Source organism: Chrysochloris asiatica, unplaced genomic scaffold (genome assembly GCF_000296735.1).
Source record: "Chrysochloris asiatica unplaced genomic scaffold, ChrAsi1.0 scaffold00043, whole genome shotgun sequence".
NCBI classification, from domain to species: Eukaryota; Metazoa; Chordata; class Mammalia; order Afrosoricida; family Chrysochloridae; genus Chrysochloris; species Chrysochloris asiatica.
In genome coordinates this window covers 3,349,943-3,364,200 of record NW_006408561.1, presented here as the reverse complement: position 1 = coordinate 3,364,200, position 14,258 = coordinate 3,349,943, and the positions used below count along the sequence as shown (strand labels likewise).

Here is a 14,258-nt window from a genome sequence, read left to right as displayed (position 1 = left end):
ATTTTTAGAATAACATTTTATAAGGCATATTTTTCCAATTCATTTGATAATAAATATTTAAATAAATATAACATAAATAAATATAAATTAGTTCACATGGTTTCGTGAACATAAATTATATAAATAAATATTTAAAAATAAATTATGGTTGAGTGTTTGTTTTTACAAACACTTTGGTACAGAAATAGCTTATAAATTCTTGTTCTTCTATTAGAGGGAAAGGAACACACATTCAGTGGGGAATTTCCCTTCTTAGCAGTTTGCTCATGAAAATGTTAAAAGAACTTGTTCATCATAAATGTGAAATACAAAAGGATTATGTAGCTATAATAGTCGCATCCTTCAGATTTGGGGTGGTGACTAATGTAATGCACAAAAGCGGTAGGACTGTCGTGCAAACTTAAGTAGGACCCTGTCAGACCACCCTCTCTCCCCAGTTCCTATCCTAAATCCTGTGACAATATCTTTGGTTCAGATTTCTATAAAAATTACTTTGAGATCAGAGGAAATCTCAGCTCTTTAGGAAGAATTCAGGTAGCTCATCATTCTATCAATAGTCACTGCACGAATTCTGAAAGCATGAAGAAGTATACAAAGCTTGATTTTAGTTTTATAAAAATCCGGCTCTTCAAAGGAGGGTTTCTGTGTCATAGTCTCACTGTTGAAATTCAGGGCCTAGGAGAATAAATATTAAGCATGACATACATGGTCTTCTAAAATTAAAACATTCATCCATTAAAACTGGTGAAGCCAATCCCTGTCTCAGAGCCTACAACCCACTCCCTCATTACAGCTCCTAAACCCAGCCCACATCGACTCCCAACCAGATGGCCGGGCAGAACCTGAGAGAAGAGATATTCATTATCCGAGCACGTGCATCTTCAGTGAGCTCTGAAATGACCCTTAAAGCTATTTAGAAAACCATCAGTGGGAGTCGCATTTTACAAAGAACAATTCTGTTAAGATGACATCTGCCTCAATACCTAATTAATTTTATGTATGTTACATTAAGAAGCAAAGTTTTTTTTAGAACAGAAAGGTGACTGATATTGATCAGGATCTCTATCAGTAACAGATCTGTTTAGTACATATATTTCATTTGAGTCAGATAAACAAACCTGACAACGGTTTTCCCAATTTTAACCTTTTATTTGATTACAAAATATAAGACCTGATATTTGCACAATGATCAATACCTTCACTTACTCCTCACCAAAAACAACAAAAACAAAGAGGTGATTTGTGGCTAGTTGTTGAGACTACCCTGTGTGTTACAGATGAGAGAAGTGCTCCTTCAAATCCTATGGAAGCTGTTCTACTCTGCAATCTTAATGTCTGTCATCTTAATGGCAGCAGATCTCCAGGACTATCTTCCGAGGTACTGCTGGGTGGGTTTGAACTCTTAATCTTTAGAATAGCAGTCAAACAGTTTATGCCAGGGGCAATTTCAGGCCTTCTCTCCCATCCAGGAAGGACTGACTTTATGCCTCTTCAAGGACCCTCTCACTGATAGAACACTCTCTCATTAATTCCAGTGATAGAAGGGGAGGTCTTACCTGCATTAGTTTATCAATAGCTGCCAACATGTTTTGATCCAGAAAGATCTTCTTCTTGGGGTCCATTAAAAGCTTTTCATTAATGGCCTTGAACTCCACTTGGTACATCTTCAGGTCTTCATAGATACTGCTGAGGCACAGGGTCTGGGAACACGACAACAGCAGGAAGGAAGCATTGAGACAGGCTGGCACTTTCCCCTCAGTTGTGATTAAGAAAACAATTTTGAGTCTTACCATCATAAAAGATGTCTTTTTGGAAGCCAGACAACTCCCATCCTAGAAGAAAAAGGAATTCAATGTTAATGATATTAATGAAACCTTTACATCAATAGTGTGGGCTTGACGCTTTATTTTTCTGACTTACGGTTATGAAAGAGGTCTCGCTGGAAGTCAGACAACTCCCATTCTAGAGAAAAAAAGTCAGGTATCAATAATATCAGTTGATAATACAGACTTTTCTGATTCTTTGTTTCATAATTTCTTTTGCAAATCAAATTTCTGAAGTGAGATCTGTTAAAAGTCCTATGATAATAGACATCAGACACATGAAAATTCTTGGAAGAAGATAAAGTTTTATATTCAGCTCTTAATTTTACATTCTTTGGGGTTAAAACAGCTTCTATACTGTGGTTCCACCACTAGTCTGTCAGTTTGAGATACCATGATGGTTTGTGGGTTGCTGTGGAATCCTGGAGTGGCTCTGTAGAATAAGCACTGGACTGCTAACTACAATGTTGGCAATTCAGGCCCACCAGTCACTACTTGGAAACCCAATACAGAGTCGCTCTGAGTCGGAAACGACTCGACGGCACTTAACAACAACAACATGACGCTGATGCTATGCCACTTCTATTTGACATGCCAACAGAGCCAGTCATCCATAATGGGCATGTTGCAGCAGAGCCTCCAGACAAAGCCAGATTGGGGATAAAGTCCTGGAAATCTACTTCAGAAGATTAGTCAATGAAAACCTTATGGATCACACAAGTATCCAGTATAATACTAGAAGATGAGACCCCTTGGTTGGAAGCCACTTAAACGGTGGCTGCAGCAATGAATTTGAGCATACAGAAGATGGTGAAGATGGGATAGGATTGTGCAACAGTCCATTCTGTTGTTCATGGGACTGCCATGGTCCGAGCCAACTTTATGGTAACTAACAACAATAACAATATACCGTGATTAATTCCAGTGGTAAACAGGCCTTCACTGTGCTGGTTTTATCTTTTGTGATATCTTCATGATCAATCTCTTCAGAAGTGCAGGAGTAAAATTCTAGGGTTTGACTGGCCTGTAAGAAAGCAGAAAGAAAAACTCAATTTGCAATATTTATATGGCATCTGCTCCCAGTGAGGCTGACACTCCACAGTCCCAGTCAGGCCTTAACTGGTTGCCCTAGATGGCTATCTCTTTGACTTGTGGGACATTCTGACTCTTTATAAGACAAGGGGAAATCCGTCATTTCAATTTTCTGTCCCTTCTTTCTCTCCCTTTTGCTTAGGACATGTTTCCCTGGATGACATATTTTTCCATTATGAAAACACTATAAATCATTTCAACAGGCTGTGCTAATCAGCATCTACACCACGCTGTGACACTTGCTTCTGGTGAAAACAGTTGTTTTTCTTTTCTTCTTTTGCCAAAGTGGATCTGTTTTATGAATATCTTTTTCAAGTATAACTTCTAAAGGGAGAACTGTTAAGGTCACAGCTTGATGAACACAGCAAACATGCAAACTCAAAGACACGTTGAGATTTCATTTGCAGTCTTGTGTGTGTACACACACCCACTTGCACACATACAAAAAGAGATGCTATTTTACAAGCATGTGGGAAGGCAAGGTTAAATATAATTATAACATTTGTTTTAAGAGTTTAATGACTGTCTGACTGAAGACGGATCATTTTCCCATTCAACAAGTCTGATGTGCTAAACCTATTATGATAGGTATGAGGGAGGACAGCAAAAAAGAGGACACTAGTTTGCCCTCCTGGAATTCCTAATTTAGCTGTGGAGAATGCATGTGTCCAAATGTCTAGAAGACACACCAGTAGATGGGGAGTGCGAAGAAAGGAATGAAGGCTCCAAGGAGGGAGTGGAAAGGAAGTACAGACTTCAGTAGAGATGGGGTATTTGCATTAAGATGATTAGAATGCTGACAAGTAAAGAGGGAGTGGGGTTTAGAAAGAGGGAAATATACAAGCCATGACTCAAGGCCTGAATGTGTAGAAAATGTCTGCGGTGGGCAGAAGGATGATCCTCCAGCAAAGATGTCCATTTTGTAGACCCTGGATCCTATGAACACATTATTATACATGACATAGGGGAATTAAGGTTACAGAAGGAACTAAGGTAGTGAGTAATCCTGAATTATCCAGGCTGGTTTACTGTAATCAAAGGGTCTTTATAAATAGAAGATGGAGACAGAAGAGTGATGTTATGTGAGAAAGACTTGATGAGTCATTTGCTGGCTTTTGAAGGGGTCACAAGACAAGGCATATGGACTGCCTCTAGAAGGTGGAAAAGGCAGAAAAATGGATTCTCTTCTAGAGCTTCCAGAAGGAACCCAGTCCTCTAGCATCTTTATTTTAGCCTGGTGAGGCATATTTCAGACTTTTGACCCTGAAGATACAATAAGAAATTTGTGTTGTTTAAAGCCAGCACGTTTGTGATAATTGGCTACAGCAGCAGTGCCCTTTGGAGGTGTTTAAACAGAACTGGGAAGTCACTATTCTGGGAAGGTTGTAGGAAGTTAGATTTGGGAACGCAGGCCTAATGCTACATTTCTTCAGATCATTTCAAGAGAAGCTGAATTTTTATATGAAAGCCCCAATTTAAAAAAGAAATCAAATTTGAAAGCCAAATTTAAAAAGAAATATGCACATATAAGTGTTTATGTATATATATGTTGTTTTTAAGTGCTGTTGAGTTGGTTCTGACCCATAGCGACCCTATATAGGGTTTCCTAGGAGCAGCTGGTGAGCTTGAAGTGCTAACATTGTGGTTCAAACCAACTTTGCAGTCCAGCACGTTAACCCACAGCGCCACACCAGGACTCCATGCATCTATATGGTGGTGGTGGTGTGCTGTGGAGTCGGTTCCAACTCATAGAGACCCTGTATAGGGTTTCCAAGGCTGGATATCTTTACAGGAGCAGGAAGCCTCATCTTTCTCCTGTGGAACAACTGGTAGTTTCGAACTGCTGACCTTGTGGCTCGCAGTCCGATTCATAACCACTATGCTACCAGAGCTCTTTATGTATATATATACAACCTTATAAATCTGTGGGCTGGCTGAGGCTTGTAAATTCCATTTTTGCCACCTCTGTTCCTCACAGTAGCTAATTGATTTGCTCTGGCAAAAGAATAATATAAAAAATACAAAATTGAGGTCTGTGGTCTTTTGACCTTTAGTATGGTATCTGGGAGTAGAAGAGTCAGCTTTTTCACATAACACATCTATTTAAATTGAAGCTCCTAAATTTTATCCTTATTGAACCTTTTTTTAGGAATCAAAGTACTTATCTGCCGGTTTCATTTGGTGAACTGCCATTTTGATTAAGATTGATTGAACTGCCAGGAGCATTGGGCAGCACATTATAAAAGATTAGAAGAAGAAGAAAAAAGAGTTCTTTAAGAAGAGCATTGAGCTTATTTTAAAGTATTCAAAAAGCAACAAGCTAGAAAATACTCCAGAAAGATTTATTAGTGAGCAGGAAGGAAAAAGAATATCTTTTAAAACATTAGTCTTTAGCCTTTGCAGCAAAATCAATAGTATTTGGCCACCTTTAAAAATAAAAAAGTGATTTTATTTGTTTTAAAAATAAGAGACCTAAGAAAATGAATGAAGGTCTACATAATTAGGTAACTGTTCCCTTAGAAAAGTGAAGGCTGGGTATGCACCATCCTTAGCTTCCCTAAGACGTGATTACTCTGGACTACGGTGTACTGCGTCATCAGACGTAAAGCTGAACAGCCGTGCTAGGCACAGGTCTAATTCATCTCCATAGCTCCAGGAGCACAGAGTATGCACCCTATACTAGATTGATAGTGGCATCAGAAACAGTGTGGACGTGACACAATTCCATCTCTGTTGGCAGCTACAAGGAACACTGTAAATACCCACTTTCCTCTGCGTCAACATAGGCAAAATGAATGCCATGATAATTTATTACCAATCTTGCTCACTGGAAACACAGTTTCATTGGGACTCTTTAGTTAATAGCTTGACCATTTATAAAGCTCCCTCTCTCCTTGTTGACAGCTACTGATTAACTTCCATAACTCCCCTTCAGTTCCTTCAGGTGGCCAGAGGTTCAGAGACGCCACCGACTTTGAAAAGCTCACCTTCTGAAGTGTGTTGCTGACTGCCTGGAGCAAGTTTTTGGAGTGGTTGAGGCACTCGAATATTCCAGGACTTGGTGAGGTCTCTGGGATGTTCCTGGCCAAACTGAGATGGGCCAGGAGGTTGAGGGTGACCATAAAGAAGAGGCCTGAAAGGGAAGCAATTGGCAGGTTGAGCTTGTCTCCACATTTTGGCTTCCCTCCACCCATTGTGGCCACCTTTTTGCACCAACCTGACATCTGTCTCAAAACTGTCCTCCAGCACATGAGAGACAGAATTCTTTAAAGCAGCTGTTCTGATGCAGGAACAGATGCTAGCTAGCTTATTGTGGGGAGTTCCTGTGTTGTGCAAATAGTTAATGCGCTTGAATTGCTAATGGGAAGGTTAAGGGTTCAAGTCCACCCAGAGTTACCTCAAAAAAAAAAAAAAAAAAAAAAAAACCCGGGAAATTTACTGCCAAAAAAAAAAAAAAAACAGCCACTGAAAACGCTATGGCCGCTGAAAACTCTTCACACATAGGATTCTCACCATGGGCTAGAATCCACTCCACAACAACTGGTAAATTCCCTGTGAGCTTCCCTTTAGCTGAGAAAAGGGAGTTGGGCTCAGAGTTCACCCAGAAAAATCCCCCATTTCACACACAGGGAAACTGAGGCCAGGTGGTAAAGTGACTTGCCTAGATTTAGCACCTTAAACAGTTAAGTCACAAAACTGCTTTGCAGCCTCTAGGATCCACCCTCTTACAGCTGTAGTCAAGGAACCCTGAGCAACCTACTACACTGGGTCTTTGTCCCCCATATGAGAAGTGGGGTTAATAATACTTAGCTCATGGGGCTATTTTAAGGTTAACAGAATTCTATTTAGCACATAGGAATCCTGATGTGGGCTGTAAAATAAGCACTGGATTACCAACCACAAGGTCGGTGGTTCAACCCTACCAGCTCCTGACTCTAACTGCACTTCTTGTTGTTGTTATGTGCTGTGGAGTCGGTTCCGACTCGTAGTGATCCTGTACAGGTTTTCCAAGGCTGTAAATCTTTACGGGAGCAGAAAGCCTCATCTTTCTCCCGCGGAACGGCTGGTAGTTTCGAACTGCTGACCTTGTGGTTCGTAGTCCGATTTGTAACCACTACGCTACCAGAGCTGCACATAATACCCTATCTTTTTAATCCCCTTTGCACGAGATTGCTGATTGTCTCGAGACTCCCCTTCAGCCTGTCCCCATTTCTGCCTCCTCTTCCCAGGCTGCTGGCTTTCCCCAGAGCGGGCGAGTCTGGTTACTCACTGCGCTGCCGGCACATACTGAGCGGTCTGCGGACCGGTGGATGTGGCAGGTGAGGGCGGTGGCTGGGAGAAAGACCCAGGGGGTCACATTTTTATAATTGCCCCAAGTCCGCGACAGGACTTTCCCGGGACTCTGGTGTCTTGCTTTCTCTCTCTCTATCTACATCAGCTTCTCGATGACAAGTGGAGTCCGACCCTCGGGGCTTGCAGCGCTTTCGGATTAACTACCCGGTGCTCCGCCGCAGTCGTTCCGGGACGGCCCCGCCGCCTCCAGACCCGTCCAAAGTGAAAGCGAAATGTGGACAGAGTCGCGTCGCGGGGTCTCAGGCTGTCCCGCCCCCAGTCCCTTGTAGTCCCCCACATCCCAGCTCTGGGCTGAGGGACGCCCCCTTGTCCCAGCAGCGCCGCCAAAGCTGAGCAGAGCCCCCTCCGGAGGGAGCACGCGCAAGCCTACACTTTCCACTTCTATACCTTCAATTTAGTTCTGGACTGTTGTGTTAAGTGCCATCAAATGGTGCCGACTCATAGCGACCCAGTATAGGGTTTCTGAGGAGCAGTTGGTGGGTTTGAACTGCTGACCTTGGGTTAGCAATCCAGCGCTTATTTTACAGAGCCACACCAGGAATCCTACTTCTGGATTATTGTTGTTGTTAAATGTCTTTAAGTTGGATTCGATTCATAGCGACCCGGTATAGGGTTTCCCAAGAGCAGCTGGTGAGTTTGAACTGCCGACCTTGAGATCCAGTGCTTATGTTACAGCGCCACACAAGGAGCAAATAATTTGCTCATTATCTATCTGTTCATCATTCATTCATTTAGATGGCTCATTATGTGCAAGGCAGACTTTGTATCAGGTGTGAGACGCCAGCCATGGACAACACCAGACCCGTTGGGTGCAGCAAACCAGATCCTGACTCAGCTGTGTTTTGTTCATGAGTCTGAACATGAAAAGGAATGAAAGCAGACTGGCCATGCAGTGCTGTGACCAGTCTTTGCGTAGTGTCCAGTTCCTCAAGGTGTCTAGAAGGGAGCAGTCACAATTTAGTGTCCCAGAGTCACAGGGTTGAGGGAGGAGGGGCCAGAGAGAAGGCACCTCAGTGGGCAATGGGAGAAAGGGGCAGTAAGGTTTTCCGGGACAAAGGGCCTGTGACCTTGGTGGTGTTAGTGGGGAGGGATGGGCTGTAGGTGCTGGTAGGGGAGAGCAAGGACCAGAAGTACTGTCAGTGAGGACTGAGGGCAATTGGAATGTGTGCCCTGGTGGGTGTCAGGTTGGAGAGCAGAAGGGGCATCCTATGAAAAACCACTCTAAGGAGTGTGTGTGCACACGCTGCCCTTCTGAGGAGGGGGAGCTCTGTAGGATTTTAGGCAGAGAGACAAGGTTAGATTTGCATGGTGGGATAATCCCTAATTAGTAGTGTGGAAGATGGATGCAAGGAAAGTGATCAAGAGTGACCCAGGGGGAAGGTACAGCCAAGGCTCCATTCAGGATGAATAGTCAGGATGGGGAGGGGACAAGACATGGAAACTCCTCAGGTGTGTGAGAGAGGAAAACTGAGACTATCTGAATGGAGATCACTCCTGTTCCTGCAGGGGGTTGCTGGAAGAGGGGAGTGAGTTTGAGGGCCTGGTGAGAAGTTCTGCTTTGGATGTGATGGTTTTGAGGTTCCTGTGGGGGGCTTTTTCAGTTCACTCATTTCTACCACAAGTGTTAGTCACCCTGTGTTTGTGTGTGTGTTTGGGGGGGGGGGGGATACAGTGTGCTTGGTCACTGACTAGGAGCTTCTGGTGGATGTGACTGCACTTGGACCCAGGACCCCACCACTGAAAGTGCCTGGGCTCAGCTTTGGGATATAGGAGAAAAGAGTGGGTGCTTCCTCGTCTCTTTTGAGTTTCCATCAAAGTCCAGATGGATAAGGATACTGTAAACCTTAGACACTAAGAAGATGGAGTGATGAGTATAATCAGGCAAAAGTCCTGTTCACCCCTAGTCTGATTCAGGCCCTCCTCCCTGGTTGGCACCTCTAGAGGGATCATCAGCTGGAAGGTGACATGCCATCCACCATAGGACCTTTGTTGTTAAGTGCTGTCAAGTCGATCCCAACTGATAGTGACCCTGTATAGGGGTTCCAAGGAGCAGCTGGTAGGTTGGAACTGAAGACCTTGTGCTTAGCAGTCCGGTGTTTATCCTACAGTGCCACACCAGAATTCCATAGGACATTTGTTGTTATTAAGTGCCGTCAAGTTTGTTCTGACTTATAGTGACATTGTATAGGGTTTTCGAGGAGCGACTGGAGTGGATTTGAACTGCTGACCTTGGGGTTAGCAGTTCAGTGCTTATCCTATAGTGCCATACCAGTACTCTTCAGGTGTGTGTAAAATGAGAGATGGTTCATCTTTTAAAACACTTTTTAGTGCTGCTGTGTGTGAATTCCCCCATGGGGATAGAGACAAGAATGTTGTCAGAAACAATCATGTCTAATAGATTGTATAAAGCAAATGACAGGTACAGAAAACTGTGTTGTTGCCACAGGGACTTGGGGTAGAGTTAAATGTACTTAAAGTCAGAATGAAATCACAACTGAGCCATTTCTCCCCTGACAAAATAGTCTCCCATGGAAAATAAATTTCTGCTGCATAGATAAGCACAGGGTCTCCTCCGCTCAGAATAGATGTGTGGCCACCAGATATTGCTTCTAACCTACACTTGTGTGAAAGAATTCTCCGATGTGCTGCATATTCTGTATCAATGATGAAGTTTGCTTCTCCTGAAATAGCATCACTTTTCATGGAATTTTGTAACTTTCTGTAAGAAACAATTCTGTTTGGGCCATGATCGTTGCTACAGACCATCTAGTGTAGTACTGGAAATTTTGACTAATGGAATAAGCAAAGAAAAGGGATATTTAAAAATTGGAAATGAAAAAGCAACAGAATCAACAGACCAACTAGAAGTAATGAGAGAATTCAGCAACTTCTTCAGATACAAAACCAGCTTACAAAAAAAAAACAATCACAATTTTCTATATTTGCAAGAATTAACTGGAAAATATAGTAAAAATAAAACTCAAATTCAAGTAGTAGCTTTACTTTAGGTAACTGCCTTTAGGTAGAGACAGTGCAGTGATTAAGAATTTGAACTCTGAATTCTGACTCTGCTGTGTGTTTTGGGACAAGTTTCTGGAAAAACATGGTAATTAAAGTACTGCATCATAGGATCATTGTGATTATTGCATGGGTTAGTATAACTATAGAATAAAGTAAGAATAAAGTCCATAAATATCTAAGTTAAACTTATAAAGGACTAATAAGGAGGGTGACTGGCTCTGCCAAATACAAAGATATAGTTCAATGTGATAGCAATAAGAATAGCAATATTGGTAAAAGACCAGATAAATGAGATAAATGCTCATTGAAAAAAATGGAGATTAGAGCAGATTCATATAGAGTATAAAATAAAGATGGCACCCAGATCAAGGAGGAAAGAATGGATTTTAGTAGAAAATGTTTATTATATGTTAAAAATAAGACTGGACTCTAACTTAAATGAACATATGGATGTGAACTCCAAGTGGATTAAAAACCAGAGTTGAAACCATGACAGCAGTAGAAGAAAATGCAGGAGACTATCTTTGTCACTCAGGAGTGGGGAAGACTTCTTAAAACATCAAAAATCCTAACCATAAGACAAAATACTGAAAAACTTGATTACATAAAATTAAGGATTTCTAGCAGTTTTACTCTGTCCTCTAGAGTTGCTATAGTCAGAATTAACTAGCTGACAATAGGTGGACACAATGGACAAAGTTAATAAGCAGCTGGAAAATTGGAAGAGGACATTTTTTTATGTCTAAAACCCGAAGGAGGATATACAAGGAACTCTTGCAAATCAGCAAGAAAATAACAGAAACTCAATAAAAACAGGAAAAGCTTATGAATAGGCAATTTACATAAAAGTAACCACAAAGGTTAATAAATACAATGATATGCTCCAATAGATTATAAGCAGGAAGATGTAAAGAGAAACAATGAGATATCACATTATACCTAATCTAATTTTAGATTGGTGGTGGTGGTGGTTATGTGCCGTGGAGTCAGTTCCAACTCATAGCAATCCTGTCCAGGGTTTCCCAGGTGTAAATCTTTACTGTAAATCTCAAAGCCTCATCTTTCTCCCACAGAATAGCTGGTAGTTTTGAACTGCTGACCGTAATCACTACGCTATCAGAGCTCCTTAGCAAAAAATAAAACAACAAATATAGGCAAATGTGGAGAGAAATATGGAACTCTAAGATACATCATATAACAAATAATTGGAGGCAATATGGCATTGCTTGGTCAGATTAAGTATGGGGTGATTCAAAACATTCATGGAAAATGGAATTAAAATATAATAGAATTTTTGAGTCCCCTTGTATATGCACACATGTCCTGGTATATATCCCAAAGAAATTCTCACACAGCCCCATATGTATGAAGATGTATGGGGATGTTCATTAAGGTGTTGCTGGTAGTGGTAAGGATTTGGAGGTAATCTCGATGACCACAATTGGAGCAATTAGGAAGAATCTTCATGACAGACCAAAAAAAAAAAAAAAACACCACCACATTGCTATTGAGTCAATTCTGACTCATAGCTACCCCTAGGATAGAGTAGAACTGCCCACAAAGTTTCCAAGGCTGTAACCTGGTGGCGCTGTAGGGTAGTATTGGACTGCTAACCACAAGGCTGGTGGTTCAAACTCACCAGCCACTCTTTAGGAGAAAGATGAGGTTTCTGCACCCATCAGAAACAACTCGATGGCAGTGGTCTTGGGTTTTGGGATTTGGAATCTTTACGGAAGGAGCCTTGGTGTCATAGAGGGTTCTGAGTTGGGCTGCGAACTGTTTAAACCCACCAGCTGCTCTGCTGGGGAAAATGAGACTGTCTGCTCCCATGACAGTCTTGGAACCCCTAGGGAACAGTTCTTTCCTGTCCTATAGGGTCACTATAAGTTAGAATGCACTCTATAACATGGGTTTAGTTTGGTTTTGGTAATCTTTACGAAGCAGACTACCACGTCTTTCTATCTTGGAATCTCTGGTGGGCTTGAATGCCTGACCTTTTGGTTAGAAGCCAAGTACTTAACCACTGGATCCTTCTTTATGACATAGTTATGCATAAAGTCAAGGTTGAGACCTTAATGTATATGATAATAATAATGTATTACTTTATGCTTACATTTGTAATGGGAAGAAAGTAGAAAGTACATACATACACATATACGTTGTTAAGTGTTGTCAAGTTGGTTCCGACTCATAGTGATACTGTATAGGGTTTCTGAGGAGCGGCTGGTGGGTTTGAACCACTGCTCTTGGTTCAGTGCATTATCCGACAGTGCCACACCATATATAAGCACATAGGCATAATGTAGATCTGTGTTCATAAACGCATGGAAAATTAATGACCCTTTGCCTCTGAGGAGGAGATTGGATCTTTGAAGTGGGAAGAAAACCTGTTTTTTATTGACTGCTTTCTGTACTGTTTGAATTATTTAATGTATAATGTTTTTTACAGTTTATTTTTATTTTGCTTTATTTTATATGTATTTTAAAGGATCAACTGGTAAATAAGATGAATTGTTAGGAGCTGCTGAGTTTATTCTGACAGGTTTTGAACAGATAATTTTTTTTCTAGGTTGCAGCATTCTGACTGATTTACCATTTATTGTTAAGTGCCCTCAAGTTGGTTCTGATGCATAGATATCCTGTATAGAGTTTCCAAGGAGCAGCTGTTGAGCTTGAACCGCTGACCTTGCGGTTCAAACCAACTTTGCAGTTCAATGCATTAGCCCACAGCACCACACCAGGACTCCATACATCAAATCTGTTAAGTAGCTAAACTGTCCACTGCCAAGGTAGGGGGTTTTGTGTCAGATTCCAACCATCCATCTAACCATCCCATCCATTGTTCATTCATTTAGCTTCTCATTATAGTTTGCAGAATATCCTGTATGTGCGCTATGCTTATTTAAATTTAAATCTGTCTTTTAATTCTATTTTGTCTACCATTTCACTGGCTAGAAGCTTTCTGGTCTGTGGCACAGTACAGAGGAAAAACCATGGATTTTGTAGTTGAGGATTAAAATCCATTTCCTATCACTTTCTGTGAAATCTTGGGCAATTTTCTTAAGTTTTCTGGAGTTTTAAAACAGTAGGGAGAAAAATACCTCCCTAGTGGGTTTTTTTTTTTTCCTGCTGGAAAAATATATTGCCATAATTCTGCACAGTGAAGCAGTCGGTAGATTCCTAAGGCACATGCAGCATTGCCAGTGGCAGATTGCTAGTTCCCTTTTGTAACATTAATCTCTGAACAGTGATTGATGGGACTTTAAATCATCCCCTGAGGGTCCCTCACATGCCTTTTCTGTGAGTGGAAGGGTTGGGGTTTGTATTCTGATGTTCTTTGGGCCCCTAATATGGAAGGAAGAGTCCTGGTGTGGCACTATAGGCTAAGCATTGGACAGCTAACCTCAAGATCGACAGTTCAAACCCACCAGCTGCTCCTTGAAAACCTTATATAGGATTCTTATGAGTTAGAACCAACTTAACAGCAGCATGGAGGGAAGCAGAATATTCCTAGTCAAGACCTTCTTTTTTACTTGCCTTTTTAAGAAACAGTGGATATTTCTCTACATATGAGACCTGAAAGTCATGTTGGCTAGCTTTTTGGAGTCCTTAAACATTCTTTTATTTTTAAAAAACTGTGAACTGGTAAAGGTTGACAAAGCAGATAAATTTTCCATTCAACAATTCATGCACATTTTGTTAGCTGTCATTAATTGCAATCCCCACAAAGTAACATCTCTTATTCCACTTCTTCCCAGTGTTTTCCAGTTTCATTGCTCCTTCTTTCCTCCCCTTTCTTGCCTTCTGAACTTTGCCCTTGGACAAATGCTATTTTTTTTTTTTTATTCTCAGATGGTTGATTATTTTACAGAGTGCATGCTTCCTAATGTCATCGTTCATCTTACAGACCTCCCTTTTGCTTGGCTGAAAATTGAGCCGTAGGGTGAACTCAGTTCCAGGTTTGAAGAG

General features: G+C 41.4%; 1 protein-coding gene across 1 annotated transcript; it reads right to left on the bottom strand.

Annotated features, from left to right (window-relative positions):
* Window positions 1–519: 519 nt before the first annotated feature.
* On the bottom strand, window positions 520–7,274 carry IL12A (interleukin 12A (natural killer cell stimulatory factor 1, cytotoxic lymphocyte maturation factor 1, p35)). Its single transcript, XM_006861851.1, is given in 7 exon segments — window positions 520–675; window positions 1,557–1,700; window positions 1,791–1,832; window positions 1,921–1,962; window positions 2,734–2,847; window positions 5,903–6,048; window positions 7,220–7,274. Coding segments are annotated over 7 exon segments (699 nt in total).
* Window positions 7,275–14,258: the final 6,984 nt, after the last annotated feature.